At 44.3% G+C, this 23,034-nt stretch overlaps 1 protein-coding gene across 4 annotated transcripts in view; it reads left to right on the top strand.

Moving 5' to 3' along the window:
* The window catches only part of LOC147022022 (uncharacterized), a 126,161-nt gene that overhangs the window by 71,646 nt on the left and 31,481 nt on the right, over positions 1-23,034 (top strand). For all 4 annotated transcript variants that reach the window (XM_085892574.1, XM_085892573.1, XM_085892572.1 and 1 more), the window contains 8 exons: positions 485-720; positions 2,441-2,542; positions 2,746-2,766; positions 6,099-6,305; positions 6,439-6,621; positions 10,714-10,833; positions 11,200-11,370; positions 12,220-12,886. In XM_085892574.1, coding sequence (XP_085748700.1) covers positions 485-720; positions 2,441-2,542; positions 2,746-2,766; positions 6,099-6,305; positions 6,439-6,621; positions 10,714-10,833; positions 11,200-11,370; positions 12,220-12,886 — 1,707 coding nt within the window. The remainder of the gene's footprint in view (positions 1-484; positions 721-2,440; positions 2,543-2,745; positions 2,767-6,098; positions 6,306-6,438; positions 6,622-10,713; positions 10,834-11,199; positions 11,371-12,219; positions 12,887-23,034) is intronic.

Raw genomic sequence — 23,034 nt, 5'->3', positions numbered from 1 at the left:
ATGGTCGGAATAGAGTCTGTGATGGATGTTGTGAAGAGAAACAGGTTGAGATGGTTGGGTCATGTGTTGAGGAAGGATGGAAGTGACTGGGTAAGAAGAGTGATGGAAGTAAATGTAGAAGGAAGTAGAGGACGGAGAAGACCGAGAAAAACTTGGCTAAAGGTAGTGGAAGAAGAAATGCCGGTAAGGGGGTTAACCATTGGAGATGTAGAAAATAGGGCAAAGTGGAGAAGATTGTTATGGGGCCTGCATGGCTAACCCCACTCTAGCAGGGAAAATGGCCTTAAAATGCTGGTTGCTGTTGTTATTATTGTTGTATAATGACATGAATGTAGGAGATCTTTGCACCAATTATAATTAGGACTTTTGCACTCATCTATTATCACTGTCAGCTGATTAAACCAGAGTCAAGTGGTTGTAAACAGCTATGTCAAAGTTGTAGAGAAATGTGATCCGTCTGTGTCTTTGTGCTATTACAATGCAGGTCCTGCACAAAATGCCGCTGAGGAAAAGAAACGAGGCCCCAAAGCACGGGCAGAGAAGGACGTTTATGAACGCTCGAGCCAAGTGACAACACTGGAAGCCTCTCTCGAGGGACAGCAGAAACGTTCTGGAAAACTTGCGGAAGAGAACGAGACTGCATCAGGAGGCTTGCAGAAGCAAGTGCACTTCCTGGAGTCACAGTCCAAGAAGTCCAAGAACCTTCACCAATGTGCAAAGGTAAGCAATTTGCAAAATATAACTTCATTTTTTATGCCTCCGCTGATGAAGTCACTGGGAGGCATGATGTTTTGGGGTTTCTCGTCTGTACGTACATCCGTCCGTGCTAATTTTCTCTTTTCTCTGCAACCGCTTATCCGATTGACACAAAATTTTCACCATCGGTGCGACTGCTCATCTAGAATGTTTTAATGATAATTATGAAGTCATCGGTCACCTGGTGTGGCAGTCATGTTGGAAAAAAGGAAAAACTTTGGACCTCTGTATCTCTGAAACCGCTCCATGGGAAAAAAAATTGAAACTTGGCACACGTGAAGTTCTCCCAATGTGAAACTTGTGTAATTTTTTTGATAATGTAATAGGTGGTTAAGTCATGACATCATTGCACACGTCAAACGCTTTATCCGATCAGTATGAAAATTTTTGAGGGTCACCTCGGGCTCAATTGTATGGGGAGAAAAAATTGATGTCATTGGTCATGTGGTTCGGCAGCCATGTTGTTTTTAACATATAAACCTTGAAAAATCTTGTTCTCCGAAACAGCTGAACAGATTGAGGTGAAACTTTACAGGTATGATCGCCTATCCATGAGGAACAATAAGTTCTCCACTTATGACATCATCGGTCACACGGTTTGGCAGCTATGATTTTTTGAAGAATTAACCTTTCAAAAATTTCCTCTCCAGAATGGCTTGACAGTTTGAGGGGAAACTTCACCCACATGTTCCCCAAGCCTGGGGGATACCAGGGTGTTCACTAATAATTAATTGGTCACATGGTCTGGCAGCTATATTGGATTGAATGAAAATATTTTAAGAAATTATTTCTCTTTTAACTGCTTCATTAATCGATGTGAAACGTCAATAGTCGAGTACAGGAAAGTGAGGGAATCTGAGTATGAAAGCCACCCCCCGTAGTTTATGTCACAGCAACCCCAGACATCAGCGTGCTTACATGATCTGATGCCGCAACATCAGCAATCCAGTGGCCTCGTGGGTGACCCACCCCAGCCCGCTTCAGTGACCCACCGGTGCACGACGTGACACAAAAGCAGATTACGTATTATTCAACTGCTGATAGAGCAGCCTCCCAGTATGCTACTACTGGGTTTGGGTTACTGTACTATCAGGTGGTAAGTGCCAACCTGTTAAGACACACCCTGTACCCTCTGGACAATGCAGCAACACTGCCCAGTGTCACCATGGCAACTAACTCAGTTGGAGAAGCACAAACTCAGGTCCCCATTTCGCCAAAAGGCATGTTTGAGGAATGTTTTTGTGTCCGGATGCCCTTCCTGATGCCACCACAGTATCAACTGTGGGTCTAGCCTTTGTCTAAAGAGACATACCCTACAAGGCAGCAGCGGGATTTGCAATCGGAATCCCTTACAGAATAGACATCGGGAATGTCTGTTTTGAATTTCAACTTGATCAGATGCATGGTCAGAATTATTTAATATTTTGAATCTGGGTTCAGGGATTTAAATCAAACTTGGTACAAGTATGTTTAATGATGCAATAATATGGGAGGAGGCATATCTGCCGATGATGTGACGCCGAGCAGTGCCCTTCTTGCTTTTACTATCTGCTTTCTTGACCAATTTTGTGTCAAGTGGATATGTATATTGTGTGTGAATTTGTTTTGTTCATGGGTTTTAATGTAATCTTTCACATGTGGATGGAAAGATCTTCCACAAGAAGTGCGATATTATTGTGCACAGTTTCGGATAGATGAACAGGAGACTGAACGAGCCAACTTGCAACAAGTTGTGTGTAGGCTTGAGGGACCACCCCAGTGTGCAAAAGGACTGACTAGCCTCCTGGTAAGCAGCACATTCCCAGCTAACCTTCTTTAGCACTCCTTCACAGCGCTACCAATAATGCAATTTTGATCAATGACTTGCAGTGATATCACAAGTTCAACTTTTATCGAGCAGAAAATTATTCCGATACATGTGAATGTTTATTGGTTGTGTCTGTTGTGTTTTGACATTGTTTTTGAAAGTTTTTCTTTTCTCCGTTTTAGAATGCTGTTTCAGAAACACAAGTGAGTACCTATCCTACCTCCCTTCCATGCCTCTCTTCTCTGTCATTGTCTGTTCTTCAAAAATCAGTTATAAAACTAGAAAGAGCAAATTTTGTTCACCCAAGCAGAGTACCCACCTTCCGTGTGGGTGGACTTGGCGCATTACTTGCTGAAAAAAGTATAGTCTGTGTATTGTAAGAAGACTCCAGAGATGTTTGTGTGGTGTGTGTCTAAAGGTGTCTAACAGGTCCATGGGGGCTCCACAGTCTAAAAGGGTCTTAAAGAGTTCTGAAGATCCAAAGGGTATTCTCCAATAGTAGTTATGGTCTAAAGTGTGTAATTGGTCTAAAAGGTCTGAGGGTCAAAGTTTCTCAGTGGTTTAAAGGGTGTAAAGGTCTTCAGGAGTCTAATGGGTCTAAAAAGGTGTAAAAGGGTCTTAAGGGTGCAAAGTATTTGTTTTTGCTCCATGAGTCACTCCATGAACTGGGTTGTTTGAGACTGTTTTGAAAACTTGCCTTGAATGAATCTAGTTTTGCCATACATGAATCTTTAATTCGATTTCAGGGGTCATATTAATATATTTTTTTTAAATCTTGCACACACAGAGTGCAACCACATTGTTTTTGTTATTATTTTTTAAAACAAATCATTATATACGCACCAACTTTTACTTACGAAATAAGCCAAACACCTTTTCACATACCCAGGCGGTGTGCAGTTTTTGTTGTGGATCCATTTTGTTTGGAGGACCCTTTTCTTGATCATCAGGGTTTTTAAGTCCTCCCATTCATGAAGCATATTGCTTGATCAGTAGACTTGGTATCCATTAAGGCATGGAAGTGGTTGAAAAGAGCAGTAACTGGCTCATCTCTGTTCCTGAATGTCCTTTTGTGTGCCAAGCAAAAGAGCAGGGTCAAATACACTAAGCTTCTATTATCTTGGTATTGTAACCATCCAATGAAGAGCCGAATGTGTTTGGTCAATGTCGTGTTTTCATGTTGGTGATTAAATATTAAACACATTTTAAATTCTTATTAAGTACACCTGTATTTTATAATGAGTAATTTTTAGCTCACCTGAAACAGTTCCGGGAAGCTTATGGGATGGCGCGCCGTCTGTCCGTCCGTCTGTTTACAAATACTTTCAACTTCTTCTTTGAAACTACACATAGGATTTTGCTGAAACTTTACCACAACATTCATGACCGTGTGTGTACCAAAGTTTGTTCATGGCATTAAAAAAAACAGGCCCGAAAGGGGTCTACGGCGGTTGTCCCCCCCAAAATAGGTATTTGCTTTCTTCTCAGAAACTACACACAATTTCGATGAAACTTGACCACAACCTTGATCACCTGTGATGTACCAAAGTTTGTTCATGGCATTAAAAAAAAATCCATAGGTATTTCCTTTCTTCTCCATTACATATTTTGTGGGTCACCCATGCCTATCAGTGGCTCCCTGGTTATCTTATCCAGCCACCTCCAGGTGAGCACCCAGGGGTATTGTCCCTATGTTTCAACTTGTGACCTTGTTCATAAACTGAAAATGTACAATACATCACACATCGTGCAATATTATAATTTCCTTCTGCGAGCTATGAGTCCGATTAGCTTTTGATAAAATGGCTGATGAAAATTCCTCTTTCTCTTCAGTGTGAAGTGATTGTAAAATGGCTGAGCTCAAAATACAACCATATTGGTTCACGAAAAAAATAAGTGACCACTATATTCGTTATTGTTGTGTGTCTGTCTGTCTGTCTGTCTGTATGTCTCTCTGTCTGTCTGTATGTCTCTCTGTCTGTCCCGAGCATAGCTCCATGGGTTTTGATCCGATCCTGACAAAATTTTGGTGGGAGGTTTATATCATGATCTAGTTGTGCTCTCCTGAAAATGGGCGTGGTGCGCCCATTATGGGCGGAGCCGCGCCACAAAAAAACATGTGTTTTTAGGGGGTAGCCAATTTCAATTTGCATCTTCTCCTAGGGGGTTTGTCGAATCTGACAGGGGTTTCGGTATTTGTTTAGCCCAATGGCACCCGCATAGCCCCACGGAGCTCGATTTTTCATTTTTGGCCCAAGGTCAAGGTCACAAGGTCATGAACTTAGAAAATTGCAAATTTTGACATAAATCTTCTCCGAGGGGTTTGTCGAATCTGGCAGAGGTTTCGGTATTTGGTTAGCCCAATGGCACCTGCATAGCCCCACAGAGCTCGATTTTTTTTCATTTTCGTTCCAAGGTCAAGGCCACAAGGTCACGAACTTAGAAAATTGCGAATTGTGTTTTTAGGGGGTAGCCGATTTCAATTTGCATCTTCTCCTCGGGGGTTTGTCGAATCTGGCAGTGGTTTCGGTATTTGGTTCGTCCAATGGCACCTGTATAGCCCCATGGAGCTCGATTTTTCATTTTCGTCTCAAGGTCACAAGGTCACGTACTTAGAAAATTGCGAATTTTGACATAAAAATCATACGACCGCCCAAACTTTGAGAGCTTTGATGACAATATTTTTTATGCATAATCTTGAGGTCATTCCCCACCTAAAGTCTTGAAACCATTTTGCTCTATCTCGAACACCTTGCCCGTGGTGCCCCCTTCAAGTTTGTTTTTACGCTGATTTCATCAAAGTATGGATAATCCGATGAGTGCGAAATGCCATATAGCCTATATGACGTTATATTTTTCCTGGAATGTTCCAGAGAAAGTTTTGCACTAAAGGTCATAATCCTTGACCTTTGACCTTTAAAGGTCACAAAGGTCAAATTTTCAAAGTTGTGGGAATTGAACCGGGTTTTCGACCTTCTTCGACGAACTAACTCCAATAAGCTATAGCACTCATCCTGTTTCCTTATTTTAATGTCCACAACATTGTTTTGTGACCTTTAAAGGTAATGCAAAGGTCAAATTTTGAAAGTTGTTGAACGAAACCGGGTTTTCGACATCTTGCAGCTAATAACCTGTCACTCGTACCACATCATGTTGATCATTTTTATAACTTGGTCAAGCATTATCACATTGACTCATCCTTGACTTCTGAAACAATCTACATCATCAAATACCGCTCGTGAACCATCGTCGTCTTCAGACTTGTTGTCTTGTAAAATGTACTTTTACATGGGTAATATGTAATGGAGAAACCTTGTGGTGTCTACTCTTTTAAATGATGAGCCAAGAGGTTCACATGAGAATGCTATAAAGGCCAACATCACAATAACTCATTTATACTGGTTTAAGCAGTTGAAGTGGGTTTTTGTTAGCAGAGTTGATTGTACTTTATTAAATAGATCATGTTTGTTTTGGAACGTTGTCAGTTATAGTGATCTGCAGCTTGGCACAGTTAATTTTTTGTGGTGTACTGAAGCTGACAGAGCTGGAGGAACAACTGAAGAATGGAGCTGAGCGCTGGAGGGAGCTGGTGCAAGGAAAACTGCTCGCTGAAGAAGCACTGCATGCACTCCAGGGCGAGTTTTCACAATTCCAGCAGGAATATACAAAGAGCAGGCAGGTACAGCAGCAGCTCCAACAGGACCTCGATAGACAACACAGGGCCATCGAGGACCTTCAACAGGTGGGAATTTGTATAACTGTTCAAGAACTTTGGTTTCACCACTAACTGTTTATTTTTGTTTTTCTTTTCTAATTTCATCGACAGAAAAGATTGTTTAGCAGTAATGCCTGATACATTCAATGGTTTCTCTTAGGACAAAGAGAGTTTGCAAGAACAGCAGTGTGAGAACCTGCTGCAGATCACGGGACTTCAGGCGAGGCTGGATAAACAAAAACAGCAGCTGTTACCACAAGGCCAAAATCAGGGTGAACAGGATGATCAACTTGATCAGCTATTGCGTCAAACTCGAGCAGAAATAGAACTGCAATCTCGGCAGGTGGGACTGGCTTAAGAATGTAAGTTTTATTTTTTAGACAGAATTATTTTGGGGAGTGGAGAGTTGAGGGCTGTTCTGCAAACTTCAGTCTTCTCATTTCATTTTGATTGTTTTGATTTTATATTGTTGCGGTGCTGGGGTCGTGGGGAGTACTATGAGGGAGGAGATATCCCTGGGTTCTCCCCGGACTCGCTGGGAATTGCAGGCCGTTGCACAGGAATATGTTTGTGTCGCGGCGGGTTGCTAATCGACCACGAATGACAATAATTTGACCACATGACCCAGTGTCCTCTGTCCGACTACTGTTCAACTGGGAACACGCTATTTACCATATCAGGTGTAGACGAGCGGAGCTGCCAAGTACGCACCGGCTAATAAGCAGACTTTGGGGGTATAACTTCCTGGCTATGCTAATGTGCAGACCGTGCTGGACCAATGGAGGACAAGACAAAAACGAGCTGGGTACATTTACAACAAAGAAAATTTATTTATAACAAGGTAAGAAAAATTATGTGGCACAGTAATGGGTTGATTCTGATGCAACAGCTGATGCAACAAATGGGTTGCTGTACAGCATGGGAAAGCAAGGAATCAATGGGTGCAACAAACGAAATGCAATATTCACAAAAGAAGACACACTGCAGATTTACCCCAATAAACTTATACAGTCTTAACTTACATTATACATGACAGGCACCAACACACACACACACACACACACACACACACACACACACACACACACACCCACACCCACACACACCCGAGGAAAATTAGAGGTAGTCCAGAAAGAGACAGTTGTGAAGTGACCTCATGGTACCTGGCACGGTCGGCGGACCAGAGCAACCCAATTGCTTAGGAAGGGGGGGGGGGAGAAGTTGTCGATGGTCGGGTCGTGAGAGGTGCATGTGTCGTGTGGCATGGCGTAATAGGAAAGTGTGAGAGGTTTGAGTCAATGAGGTTGCTCTGAAAAGTACGGTTGTTCGGGACTTGCCCTCACCAATTGCTCTTGTGCATCCACAGAGGACGAGACATAGATGGGAGAGAAGATGCATGAGAGATGACTTTAACGGAGTTGTGTAAGGGTCTGTAAATGTCAATGTTGGCTGCTGGATACAGCCAGCCCAAACTGGGCATTGATGACTTGGGGGTGCTCCGGCCCCGTTCTGGCAATCGCTTGCTCCACCGCGATCTCGCTTGGCTGCTCCGCCCTCTCCTCTTGGTCACACTGACTTGTGGAGAGATTTCCCTCGGATGCTGGAGAGTTCTTGGGTGACTGCCTCGTGGAGCTGAGACACAGAGAGAGAGAGATAGAGAGCTTGGGCGAAGGAGATAGGGAGAAAGAGAGAGCTTGGGCGAAGGAGAGAGAGAGAGCTTGGATAAAGGAGAGAGGGAGAGAGAGAGAGAGAGAGAGAGAGAGAGAGAGAGAGAGAGAGAGAGAGAGAGAGAGAGAGAGAGAGAGAGAGAGAGAGAGAGAGAGAGGGAGAGAGAGAGAGCTTGGGCGAGGGAGAGAAATAGGGGGAGAGATGGAGATCAAGCCAAATTGCTCCTTTTATGGGGCCTGAGCGAAGAAGGGGATAAGAATCGGATCAAATGATCCTATTGGTGTTTCCGAGCTCCCCCGTTGGCACATAGCAGTCCCCCGTGCCGTCGCCTCGCCCTGCCAGACTTCGGAATCGAAAATGACTTGATTCGCCCTCGCACTGCGCCACATGTCGGAGTTCCATAATTACCATTCGGCGAGAGTCTTCAGAAGCGCTCTCCAGGCCCAAATGTGTGCTGGACTCCATTTAAGCATGGATGGAACCCCAGCACATCTTGTGCTTCGAGTCACAAACACCCCGATTCTCATTGTCCTTGTTCCTTTGGCATCGTCCGAGACTGTGGTGAGCATCCAAGGGGTTAATGGCAGTTATAGGAAGCTGAGAATAGCGTTGTGGTATTTGTGGTGAAGAGGTTGGGGTAGGTGGTCGTAGATTGTGGCATTGCGGTGAAGAGGTTGGGATAGATGTTCGTCGTCGTGTCGTTTGTGGTGAAAGCATGGACGTAGGTTGTTGGGATTTTTATAAGATGTATGGAATGGTTATGGTAAGTGTTGCATCATTGTGGTGAGCATAATAAGCGTCTGAGGTGAGGTGGCAGTTGGATTTTGGCGTGCAGTTTGAACGGAAAATGGTGCACGTATGCAAATGAACTTCGCTGTGTCTCCTCGCACTCTCGGCATCACCATCAAACTGCATGCGTGCTTGCTTTGTTTTCCATATAAGATAGAGTAAGGTAAAGAAATGAAATAAAGGAAAGAATAGAGGATTGAAGACCTAACCAAAAGCCCTACGCAATGCATCTTTCCCCATTTACTCACTAGACATATGGAAAGGGCTAACTAAAGAAATACAAATGAAATAACTGTCTTGGGACCGCTATAGGCTGGGTGCCATTGACTCGGGGGAGTACCAGTTTTACAGAACCGCAATAATATAAAGTAATCTGGAAAATATGACCGGTGGTACGTAAAGTTGGAAAGAGTCTGTTATGTACCTGCTGGCCAGGCTTGACGTTTGGCACACCAGACCTTATGGTTAGAACATCTGGGAGGTCAGAGGTTCGATTCCATCCCTGGCAGAGTCAATATATGAAAGGCTTTAAAATTGGTACGTGCTGCTTCCTTGTTTTTTAATGCTCAGCAGTTAAAAGATAGAGTATGCTCGTAGGTTGTTATGCATGGGAAGGACAAAATCTCTCCTTGATTGCCCCCTGAATGCGGAGACAAAAAGTGATTGCATAAAGATGGTGCCGTTGCTACCAACCCATCGTGCTCTGTGAAGAGACGTCACTTTCCTCAAGACTCTGTCAGAAGTCGAGTCTGGTGTTGTCTTGAATACATTTGTCCAAAAGTGTATAATTTGTGTTGTAGCTTCTCATCTAGCCTTAAACCTTGTAGAAAAAAAGAAGAAAGAAAGAACCTGCTTCAGCCATTAATTTGTCAAGGGTGTTACTGATAACTTGGCGAGTCTTTATCGGAAGACATTGTGTCACATTTGTCGTTCACCAGCAATAAATGCTGGCAAAAGTGTCCTTTACTTCACATCTCATCTGAGGACGGCAAACTCACTGATGCGTTGCACTCTCTGTGAAGCACCTCTCCAACGGTTTACAGTCAGTTTGGGAATTTAACTCAAACATGTCAAAGCACGGTTATGTGTGTTCTGGACTATAAGGATCAAAATGAAAGGTTCTGAGTGGTGAGGGAAGGGTCAAAACCTCAATGGAGAACGGAGCTCAGCTGATGATCCGGCAGTCGGAAAACATCAATTGCTTACAATTGAACCCTTTGAACTCTGAGCTCCTTGGATTTTTGGCTCCCCCACCCTGAGCTCCCTGGAGAAAAATCCGGCCACTCGGGAATGTGGAAGTTTGAATAGCGGCTGGTAAAATGGCCACCAGGCTTCAAGGGTTAATAAGGTTCTTACTTTAGCAAACCAACTATTTCCAAGTTTACAATTAAGATAGGGTTTAGTATACAGTAGGTTGTTATAGAATTGGTCTCACTTACGAATAACCCATCCTTTCAGATGGGATAGTTCCTCCAGAATTTCTGTATTTTTGTGTGACTGGCAACACCCCCTTCCTACCAGGATTGGTGCTACGCCTTTCCTATTTACATCAAGAGAATTGTGGTCCTCCCCACACCCCTAATTCCCGGGTCTATGAATATTTATTACCATGTAAAACCTTAGTTGCACAACCCGAGTATAACTCGTAGTTTTCAACTTAATCCGTCCAGTGGTTCAGAAGTGCATTGAAAACAAACAAGCACAAAGACACTTCTCCAATTATACTCTGACTTGCAACATCCTTTCAATGTTAACACAATGCTTAGGAATAGCTGTTGCTTTTCAATAAATTATTAGATGTCCCTGTATGCATGCGCCACACAATTATAAAATTGCCGCACAAGTTGCAATTCACCGGGGTTGAATTTTTTTCCCAGATAAAAACTTTGCTCTGCTGTGGCCACGAAGCTTTCCAAGGGTTCATCTGTTTTCTCACATTAAATCGCAGCTAAACTTTACTCGTGGTGTTGTGACACAGCTGGAGAGTTTGCGGAATGAACTTCAGCAAAAGGAGATTGAGAAGCTGTCTCTGGCCGAAGAGGGTGATGCAATGAATATGCGTCTCAAGGAAATGAAGGAAGAAAACCTGAAACTTCAGGTCCGTGGCTGTTCTTTGCTTCTGCTATAAACTCGAACATAACCTGTTTTATAGTAGCACCGGTAATGCTGTTCATCGAGCAAAGTTCCAGTCACCTGTATATGATCCATTGCTGAGAATGAATGTATTTGAATGTTTGCAAATCTCAATGGACTGTGTAATGTTTTCCACCAAGTGAATATTAAAAGGATACATTCATTGTTAAAGTTCATTTGCTTTTCAAAATTGGTCGGCACATGGAAGCATAAGGGAGGCTGCAATTGAGATTTTTTGTTTGTTTGTTTGTTTGTTTTCAGTGTAAAATAAGCCGTGAATGCAAGAATACCTTGATTGATTGTGCCCACTTGGTAATCATTTTAATCTCAGGACGAGATTGACAGCTTGAGGACTCAGAGCAGCCAAACTTCTTCAAACGTCAGCTCAGACATATTGGGGCTGCCAATTGCTTTATTGGAGGAGAAGAACCAAGAGATCGATCTCCTCAATGAACAGATATCTGTTTTGCAGGAAGAGATGAAGATAATCAGAAAAAGAGGGGTAAGTAGTTGGCACATACAGTATCATACAGAATAGTGAATAAATGACGAAAAATATTATCATTTATTCGTAATATTATCATTTGAAACAAAAATAATTTTTGGGAGACACTGGATTGTTCTTTGGTGCCGAACATCTCTACATTGGCAAACACATTTGTTGTTAAATACCTCTGTATTTTACTTTGAATAATGGATCGTCCAATGAATTTGATACCAAATGAAACAGTCATCTGTATTTGATACAAAACTTAAACATATTATTAGTTTGCTTGAGTAATTAAACAGAAATCACATTTTGCGTTACATTACTCAACTCCACCCTTGTCATACCTTTTAAGCAATTTTGATTTATTCAGACCATACTGGCAGTGGTATTCATGTCTGCTAATTCCCATGTTGCCCAAATTGAATGTCCCATCAAAATTAACTCTCAGTGCTCTGCTTTAGACCACCATTGCAAAGCATTGCTGAAAAAAATGAAGCCACTTGTTTTTTTAAACTACCAACAATGACCAATATGCAACACTTAAATTGGACCTGCAATATTGTTGTAATACCACTTAGAATGTGTGGAAGTGCAACCTTATTACTCCCAACAGCCAAGTAGTAGATGTCAGTTATCCTTAAAGCTTTCTTTTTTGACAGGGTTTGTGTTTTGTACTGTTTGTGTTTTACATTTTCTTCTCATTCTTGCCTTATTTTTACATACTAAAGCAAGGAGTGAATAAAGATTATTGGCTCAGTCTGATATGCATGATGGAGATGTGGTGGTTGGTTGGTTGGGAGTGGGGGGGCAGAGGTGTGGAGGAGAAATCTTCTGCTAACTTTGTGTCTATTGTTCAAACAGCTTTCAGATGATAAAACAACTCCTTCAATGGAATGGATGAAGTCTGGGACCAGTGCCACTTCTTTGCCTGGATTACAGCAGTCTGTGTCCACCATGACTCTTTCAGTCAATTTGCCACATTCTGTGCCCAACGCGGTTCCTTCAGTGGAATGGCCACGGTCCGTGACCAGTGCGGCTCCTTCGGTGGAACGGCTGCGGTCTGTGACCAGTGCGGCTCCTTCAGTGGAACGACTGCGGACCATGACCAGTGTTGCTCATTCAGTGGAACGGCCATGGTCCGTGGACAGTGCGGTTCTTTCGGTGGAACAGCCACAGTCCATGACCAGTGCGGCTCCTTCAGTGGAACGGCCGCGGTCCGTGACCAGTGCGGCTCCTTCGGTGGAACAACTGCGGACCGTGACCAGTGTGGTTCCTTCGGTGGAACGGCCACGGTCTGTGACCAGTGCGACTCCTTCGGTGGAACGGCCACGGTCTGTGACCAGTGAGGTTCTTTCGGTAGGACGGCCACGGTCTGTGACCCATGCAGCTCCTTCGGTTGGACGGCCGCGGTCTGTTGCTAGCACGATTCCTTCTGTGGAAAGAATGCGATCGGTAGCGAGCAGCACATCATCTCTGGTAGACCATTCCTACTCACCCGTGCCACTCTCAGAGAAAAGCAACAGTTGTGGTAAGAGCATGGATTATACTGTATGGTATAAAGACTGAAAAATGATTGACCTTTTATCTTTCGGGGTAAAAGAAAGACCAATAATTTTTATTTACTTGAGCATCGGTAGCATATTTGCCTTTGATTTGCACATTATGCATATCCATCCATCCATCCATTGGGACCATACCCTGTGCAGAGCATTAGTGCTGCCTAAGCAGTCTCCTTGGCTATTGGGTACAATCCTGGATGGGTCGCCACTCCGACATGTGGTAGCATGGTACTCTCTTCAGTGCACGGAGGCAGCACTGAATAGAAGGGGCTCGTCCAGGATGAACCCATAAAACAAATTAGAGGTTCAGCTGGATATACACCCATAATATGAAATCGGGGTCTCGATCGATAAGAACCCATGATAGAAAAAGTGGATTCTCGCCCGGAATCTGAAATCATAACAGACATTGGATACTTGGTCGAGATAAGAACCCAAAACAGATGCTAGTCCGATAAGAATTCGTAACAATGTGCATTTGCACCGATAAACTGAGGCTCTGCAAGTTCGATAAGAAATCATAACAATGTACATTTGCACTGACAAACTGAGGCTCTGCGAGCCACAATGGGATCATCGATGAGCCAGGTGTAGCTCGCGAGCCACAGGTTGCTGACCCCTGGATATTAACTGTTTGGCTCGTTTCCTTCCTCTCCCGCCATGCATGATTCATTCTCCACGTGCTTTGCACCGGTGTCATCAGATATCATGCATGCCCAGATTGCCCGCAGCATAAAAACTTGAATGGGATTGGCTTTTACATTGAAGGTGCATTAACACAAGTGTTCAGTGAAACACAGTAACCAATAAAGAGACAGGGTTAAGTTAAGGCAAGATTACGTAGATTGTGCAGGTTACAAGTCAGACGTAATTAAGGAAGGCCTTCACGTTTTATTTTATCTTTTGTCTTTGTTGTTGCCGCCTTCTTGAGAATTCGCCTGACGAAAAAGAATGCTTCTAAAAATGTGGTGCTCTGATTTTTGGAGGGGGTGGGGTGCATACGCACCAGATCCCCCCCTCCCCTCCCTGGGTATGGGCCTGCAAAAGATGGTTAGAATTACATTACAACAGCCGAATCAGAGCATGGAAGATATTCACTACCAGATCAAACGAGGAATTTAAAAATGACTTCTGAAGACAGTGCTTCTCAACTAGCGTGCCATGACAAAGTCCAAAAATGAGCCACGGTTCTTTCATAATTAGAGGAAAATGAAGAACATCACTGTGTTTTATTGATTACAAGTTACTGTTGTATTCTCACTTATCAAGAGCAACAAGAGGTCATCATGTCTGAAGAGCCTCGATCAGGAATTTTGTGTCACTCTTTACAACATCGAGCTGAAAATAACGTGCCTCTGTTCATCAATGCAGGGGCAAGTGTCTCGCTCATGCGAAATAAAAGTTTGGGCCTTTAATTTTTTTTAAAAATAATTCTTTCAACTCTTCCTTCCAATGACTAGTAGTTGAAAGTATAATACACATTGACGCAGTAAATTTTGGTTCGGTGTGCCGTGAGGATCGAGCAAACTCTGAAAATGTCGGTGTTGAGCCCAAGCTCATTGGCATGAGTGCATTTAGCAAAATAAAAGGTTTATGCATGTTGTTTAATTGAAGACATGGGGTGGTGTCCTTTATAGGGACCGGATAGAACGTGGACCACAAGGAACTACTTTGCAGGAAACTCAAACAATTTTGCAACCTCCTGAGCGGAAGTCAAGTCTGTCAAAGAGGGGAAGGAAAAGCCAAACAGCTCGGTTGAACATATGTGAGAGAAAAATTTCAGCAGCTGCCTCGCAGAAGGCAGACGATGGATTTAGACGTCTCTAATCGTGGGCATTCTTGCAGTAAGGGCTGATTGTGGCAGGCAGCTTCAGGCCACAATACATTTATTCATATATTAACTGTTACATTCTCGCTATTCAGAAGAACACTTGTGATGTGATTTTGATGTGTGTTTTATTATATTTTAATTTTTTAATCCATGAAAATTTCACAAAGTTTGAGAATAGCACAGCTCTGCAGTTTACAAAGTGAGTTTTTTGTTTTGTTTTCGATGAAACGGTTGTTTTATTTATGCTCCAGGGTGAAGCAGACACGTTGCAGCTATGTAAATATTTTGTGATTTCTGTATTTATTCCTTCAAAAAGAATATAGTAATTGTGCACAAATACTCTTCACGGGCTTACCATTCAAACTACAGTATGTATTGTCTCCTATCTTTAGTGTTTAAGCTTTCAAGACTTTGGCTCTCAAATGATCTTCCTCAGAAGCAATACAGAAACGTAAACGTTTTTTCAAATCCTTGATTGGCCGTTTCACACATTGCTTGCGGGGTACACTGATTACTTATCCACGAATGTTGTCATTTCTGTCATGTGTAGGGCCCGTTGCGGTACACATTTTATTGAAAACAGGTCCACAGTAAACGATCTGGGATGTTTACATCAGGAGCTCACGCAAGCCATTAAATGTCACCAAACAGACATATGATGTGACCATTGAAGTGTTGTTTACAGAGTGTTCATCAACATTCGAGTAGTATGGGGCATGTTCCCCAATCCTATTGAATGTAAGTTTTCTTCACAGGAAGGCAACGATGATGTAATTCCAGAATTTGAATGTTTCAAAAAAATATGAGCATTTTGTCCCTCAACACTGATGTTGTTGTTTCCCCTCTCACTCATTCTACTGTTCCTTTTGTTATGTTGCGTCCTGATCCATTCAGTATTCAAGCTCTTCCACGAGTCTTGACTTTGTATTTAAAATAAAACACCGACAGAGGGCATTGCATCAGTGGCACAGCCGTGCCCCCAGCCGCAATGATGCTACTCCATAGTCTTGTGCTGCATCTGAAAAAAAACCTTCATTGTTCGTCAAAATTCGTAGCTGCCCACCAATTTAAATTTGCAAATTGATTTCAATGATCCTGTTTGGAGTGGTGAGGGGATGTAGCCGTTTGCGACCATTATTTGGTTCATTATATAGAAATTTGTTTCTGATATCTTGTTCATTGACGCAGGCTGAGAATTTCATATTTTTTAACGTTCTCATTTGGACTCCTCCGAGACTGGTGTATCTTTCTGCAGTTTCTTCTTTGATTGTAATAACGTGCTTGTTCCTTTGTCTTTTTTAACCACTTTTTTTCTTCTTCTTTAACAGCCACAATTATTCCCACATTCTTATGAGGTTGGCTGGGAGAAGCTTGGCCCAGGTCTTTCATGAACTGGCTGGCCAAGCCTGATGTTTGATTAAGTAGTTGGGGCAGGAATTCGGAATTTTTTCGTGGTGCTGGGGGTTGCTCACCTGCCCTTCGCGAAGTACACCGTTGAATCTCTACCGTCCACCAACGAATGCCGGCAGACAAGATTCTCATTTAACGTCCATCCGAGGGACGGCGCACATATTGAGGAATCGCCCTGTCTGTGAAACATGGGTATGACAATTTATCGCTGGGTCAGGATTCAAGCCCAGGCTAGATATTGTAGAGGCGAACGTGCGTACCTCGAGGCCAGGGGTTCCCAACCTGTGGTACGTGTACCACAGGTGGTTCATTTGGACTTTCTCGGTGGTACACAGTGTGGTACGCGGCAGCGTGCTTGTTTTTTTTTGTTGGTTTTTTTTAAACGCAGTTTTTATTTTACTTCTCTCTCTCTCATGCAGCTTGTGCACAGTAATTAAATTTATATCGAAAGCGGCTGTACACTGACAGCTGTTTGTTATCGGCCATTGTGCACAAGTCTTATTATTCGTTTTGTCTCTACACGCGACACTGTCATCATTGCTTATTGCCCGGCTTATTGTTACCGTTATCGTTCACCAGCATCATGTCAATGCGAAAATATTCGGAGAGTTATCTCAAGTTAGGCTTCACTTCCATCCAAAAAGGTGAATTCGAAGCTTCACAGCGTGTGATTTGTGGAAAAGTTCTCAGCAATCAATCTATGAAGCCAAGTCTATTGAAGCGCCATTTTGATTCTGTTCATCCTGAACACAGCGACAAGGACCATGATTTTTTTCGTCGGAAGGAAAATGCCATGAAAGGAGCACGCTTCGACGGCAGCGGCAGTTTTCAACAGCAGTCCACGGCAGCCGTAAAGACATCCTACTTAGTTGCACTGCGAATTGCAGAACAGAAAAAATCTCACACCGTCGGTGAAAGCCTCATCCTTACCGCCACAAAGGATATCGTATGTCTCATGCTGGGAGAACAAAGTGTCAAGAAACTCAATTCTCTTTCGTTGTCAAACAACACAGTTCAGAGGCGCATTGAAGAAATGTCAACCAATATTCGTGACCAAGTGGTGGCAGAAATCAAGGCATCTCCATGCGGATTTTCTATGCAATTGGATGAGTCAACTGACGTGGCAAATTGTGCCCAACCGTTAGTGTCCGTTCAGTACGTGCATAAAGCCAAGTTCAAGGATGAAATACTATTTTGCCGCCCGCTTAAAACCACAACGAAAGCAAAGGACATTTTTGAAGAGGTGTCTTCCGTCTTTGATCAAGTTGGGCTGTCATGGGTTGATCTGAAAGGCTGTACTACAGATGGTGCTCCAGCTATGTTTGGGGTGCAGATCAGGTTTCCAAACGCTTGTTAAGGCAGTTGCTCCTGAAGTGCGCGGCCTACACTGTACGATCCACTGCCACACACTTGCAGCCAAGGCGCTCCCCAAGCCATTGACTGACGTTCTCTCAACCATGATCAGAATTGTGAACCGTGTGAAATCCCAGGCTCTCAATTCGCGACTTTTCAAGAAACTTTGCGAGGATTTCGACTCCGACCATAAAGTTCTCTTATTCCACTCTGAGGTGAGATGGTTATCCCGTGGAAATATGGCGGAGCGCGTGTTTGAACTGCAAGCTGAGCTTCGTGAATTCTTCGAAAACGATGGAAAACCAAAGACTGTCGATTTCGTCGCTGCGTTGAACGACCCCGACTGGGCATTGCACCTGGCTTATTTGGTCGACATTTTCTCTCCGTTAAATGCCCTGAACAAGTCTCTTCAGGGGACTGGCGCGACTATCATTGACTTCATAGACAAGGTCAAGGGATTTCAGGAAAAACTCCGTCTGTGGAAGATGAATGTCGAAGCGGGAGTGGTGGTATTGTTTTCTTGCACGGCCGATATTCTTCAGAAGCGTGAAAAGAATCCCCCAAGGGAGTTCATACAACTGGTAAAAGATCACCTCGCTTATTTGGATGAGGAATTAAATTCCTATTTTCCGGATCTCAAGGAACTGGATCTGAAAATGATTCGCAACCCATTTCGCATGAATGCATTGGATTTGCCACCTGGAACAGGACTGCAGGAAAGCTTGATTAATCTCCAGAACGACTCCACAGCCCGAAATCAGTTTGACGAGATGAATCTTGCGGACTTCTGGTGTGGAATGTTGGGGTCTTACCCTAAGCTAGCTGCCCTGGCTATTCATTCGCTCATAGTATTCCCATCTACATGGCTGTGTGAAGCTGGGTTCTCGTCAGTCGTTATTCTAAAAACAAAACAAAGATCCCTACTGGATGTTGAACATGATGTTCGGTGCGCTTTATCCAAAATAAAGCCTGACATCGACCTGCTTGTGAGCAAGAAGCAGGCTCAACCATCCCATTGACTGGACATTTTACACAATCAAATAGGTACTTAGTGTATCATTATTTTGTTCAGATCAGATTGCTCAATGTCATAGTTGTGAATTGTTAGTATTGTTTAACTCCCCATTGTCGTATCTGTATCGCAAATAAACACTATTTTAGGTGAATTTTGGTACAGTGGTACTCGGTGGGATCACGAAAATGTGAAATTGTACCCCAGTAAAAAAAAAAAGGGTTGGGAACCCCTGCTCGAGGCCATCCTTCCAGCCCTTTTTTAACTTTAAAAACTTCCATTTAAAAACTTTCATTTGTTTGTTATTTGCTCCATTTTTGTGACCTTGAGTTTTTGTTGCTGCTCTTCAACGACTGAAGTTTTCAGCCATGCCAGTATTTTTAGTTTGTTATGCCTCTTGTAAAGGAGCCTAATATTATATTGCTTTCCACTTCATTTGGCTTTTCAATAATTTTCTGCCACTTCTTTTTTAACACCTCAATCATTCCCATGTTGTGATGTTGACTGGGGTGGAATGGTTCCCAGCTTGTTAGGACTGACGTTGGAATGTGGCAGGAATTTCTAATTTGTTCATGGAGCCGGTGAGAACTCGCCTTCTCCTTCCGAAAGACACGGTAAGGTATTTAACATCCACCAATGAATGACCAGTGCTGAAAGGCAGATCCTCTCACTTAATGTCCTTCCAATGGATGGCGCACACATTGATGTATTTCAGGTCAGGTCAGGTCAGGTCAGCTATGGGAGCATGGGCCGGAGCAGCGCGTCGCTGCGTCCACTTTCCTCCGGTACTCCAGGGGCCTCCGTCTGGCCATGTGCCTCCGTCAGGCAGATGCCTGGCCCGTCCCCATCTCCTTGAGATGCTGATCAACCTGCTGCAACCACAAGGCACATGGTCGGCCCATTGGCCACCTCGACTCAGGAGGCTCCCTCGCTGAGAGAATCTGGTGAGCAGGATCAGCGTTAGAAAAATGAGCCACATGTCCATACAGCCACAGCTGACGCTCACGGACTATGCAGGTAACAAATCTCATTTGAGTCTCTCAGCAACCGCTCGTTGGACACAAAGTCCGACCAGCGATAGCCAATAATTCTCCGAAGAGACCTGGTACCAAAGGAATTGAGTTTTTGTCTCAGATCCCTGGTCAGAGTCCAAATCTCACATCTGTAGAGAAAGACTGCAAGCACCGGAAGACTGAAGACTCGGACTTTCCTCGTCCTGCACAGGTACCGCCAACACCACACCACATGATCCAGTGAATCAATGACTCTCCAGGCCCGACCCATACATCGATTGATCTCTGGCTCACAGCCAGCAGAGACATGACTATCACTCCCAAGGGAAGGAAATCTCTCCGTGACCTCAACATCCTCACCATAAACAGGTACAGACAAGACAGCAGCATCCAATATGCCATTGAAAGCCTGGATCTTAATTTTGACCCAAGAAACCCGTAATCCCAGCAGCTCCGACGACTCATTCATTACCTCGAGATCCCCCAAAAGGATATCTAAAGTCTCCGCAAAGATGACTGCATCATCTGTGAAATCAAGGTCAGAGATCTTGATATTCCCAAACGACGCACCGCAGCTTGATCTCTCTGACATCCTCCCCATAATCCAGTGCATACAAGCACTGAAAAGTGTGGGGCCAGCACACACCCCTGAGGAACTCCAGTAACAACTGGAAATACGTCGGCGATGGTCGGAGACGGTATCACCACATCTCACAGGACTCAGTACCAGAGTATAGTTCAGATATCAGTTTTTGTGGCACCCCACGAAGACCACAAATCCTCCAGAGGGCATCCCAATTCACTGAATTGAATGCTTTGCAGGGATCAACATAGGCTGCAAGCAGCCCCTGCCGAAACTCTCATCTGCATTCGGTGAAGACCCAAAGAGCAAGGATAGGGTTAATTGTTGACCTCTTTGGTGTAAAGCCTGACTGCTTTTGGCGCTGGTGCTCAAGCAGATGGTGGCGAACCCTGTGAAGAATTTTCTGAGCAAAGACTTTACCCGGCACTGAGAACAGCGTCACCCCTTGGTAGTTGCTGCAGTCCTGGCAATCACCCTTCCCTTTCCAGAGAGGGACAACAAGGCCCCTTTTCCAGTCGGTTGGGATGATGCTTGTGTTCCAGGCAGAGCAGAGAACTGCATGCAACGACACAAGTACAGCATTTCCACCAGCCTTGAGAAGTTCAGCCTGGATGCCTCAGATCCCATGAGCTTTACCCCCATTTCATCCAGTTCACTGCGAAATATTCGCCTGTTCACTGCAGCCTGTGTTTCCACAAACGAAGGTGGACTACAGTTGATTGGAGGGTCAGCAATAGGGATAGTAACACCCCTGACATCCAACTCAACAGCTGGTGGATCAGCCTAGCACAGCCGCTCAGTCACGAGCCCAGCGGCCCTTCACTTCGGACTCCTCTGTCAAGAGCCCATCACCCTCCGCTCTAACTGCAGTACAATGAGGGATGGGCTTGGAGGAACACAATGCATGAATTCCCCTGTAAGCAGGATGAGAATCACTTGACCACAGGTGATGCTCTACCCCTCACAGAGTCCTCATACATCGGCCTCCTTGTCCACCATCGGCGCACGTACAGTTTTACGCATCAACTACCTGAACATCTCAGCTCTGCCATTAAGTCTGGCCTTGTGACTGGTCAATTGTATCCAGTGTCACTTGAGGGACAAAATTCTTCTTTGCCCTGTGGTGACTTCCAAGACATCCACTGGCAACATCAAGGATGGTGATCTTGAAGGCACTCCACAACTCTTCAGGATTCCCCAAAGCACTCAGACCCCCAAATTCACACTCAGCCTGTTCGCAAACTCCTCAGCTACCCTCTCATCCTTGATCTTACGAACATTCAACCTCTGCTGGGATGGTACCATTCTCCCAGATTTAAGCTGCAGCTTCAGAGTTGCTACAACAAGCCTGTGGTCAGTATTGAGGAACTGAGCACTCTGGTAGACTTTGCAGTTCTTGATCGTCGTCCTGCGACCATCAACGAGCACATGGCCAATCTCCTTTGCCACACCACCAGCGTTGGAATACCAAGTCCAGCGATGAGCCTGTGGGGACTGAAACCATGAAGCAGCCATCTTAAGTCCATGAATTATTCCAAAGTCAAGTAACTTAGTGCTATTCTGGTTCACAGTTCCAAACCCATGGGGACCAACACATGTCTTATAACCATCCCTATCAGTTCCAGTCAATGCATTAAAATCTCCCAAGACTTGAAGTGTATCTCGCTTGTGGCACTGATCAACCACAGCCTTTAGCATGGCGTAGGATGCGTCCTTCACCGTGATATCACTCGCCTCAGTCGGCACATATACAGAGACCATGGAAACGATACCCAAGGAGTGACGAATCCTTTGTCTCATAATACGCTCCGTCCGATGTTACCTCAATTATCATTGAAGTCAGCTTATTGGACACGGCTACAGCAACTCCTTTGGCATGGTAACCATCAGAGCGACCAGACAAATAATAGGTGTAAGCACCTGCCATGATATCGCCACTATCCGGTCTCCGAACCTCAGAGAGTGCTGCAATACCGATGTTCAAACGCTTGAGCTCAGATGATAACAGAGACAGGTGATAATCCTCTCTTCGGGATAGGACATTCCAGGCACCCACCCGAAGGTACCGCCTCAGGTTAACCCAAAAAGACCTGGGTGACACCTCAGCACCACCCTGACACACACTACTGCAATCCATCCCAGGAAGGTTTCTCCATGTTTTTCCTCATCATCAGAGTGGGGGTCCCGACGGCTTTTCCACAATCCCGTCATCCGGTGAGCTGCCCTGCGAGAGGCAGCTGCCCAGGAAGTACTCCCACGGAGTGGGTTTTCAATATTTTCTGTGTTTTTAGTGTGTTTTGCATAATGAAGGGTTTTACGATGGCCGGAGTGCAAATCCTGCCACCAACCTCCGAATAAAAAAGTAACCCAACTGCAGGAGGACGTCCACAGACGCAGTTGGGCACTAGAAATGGATGGCCGTTGGCTCCTCCTCCTCCTTGGCACAAGGAGCTCCTCCGCCCTTTGACAGGTTTTGTTTTTAATCCTGCTCGGTGTCCATATCCATACACCCTCCTAACGAGAAAACCTCGTGGGGGGGGTGGGGGATGGTTTAGTCGCCGACAACCCGACCATGGAACAGGTTTACACGCTACTTATAGCAAGCCACAGATCTAATATGTGGCTTGACCTGGCAAGTTCAATATTTCCCTACATACAAAACACTAGGATGGCAGTGTATCGCTGAGCCGACATTCAAACCCATGCAAGATGGCTCAAAGCCGAGTGTGCACACCTTCTAAACTATCCTCCCAGCCCTCGGTAATTCCTGCCAATACCTGTTTTCTTACTTGAACATGAATGTTGTTCCTTTACTGCATTACATGTGCTCAGTGAAACATAATTTGGTGTTTGACACTTCCTCTGTTGAGGGGTTGGTGGAGTGGGGAATCTTTACATGCATACTTTCAAATATA

The sequence above is a fragment of the Eptatretus burgeri genome, chromosome 8 (genome assembly GCF_056783735.1).
Source record: "Eptatretus burgeri isolate ZD-2024b chromosome 8, Ebu_testis_v1, whole genome shotgun sequence".
NCBI lineage: Eukaryota > Metazoa > Chordata > Myxini > Myxiniformes > Myxinidae > Eptatretus > Eptatretus burgeri.
The sequence above is the reverse complement of the archived record's forward strand: the minus strand, read 5'-3'. Positions and strand labels throughout refer to the sequence as shown.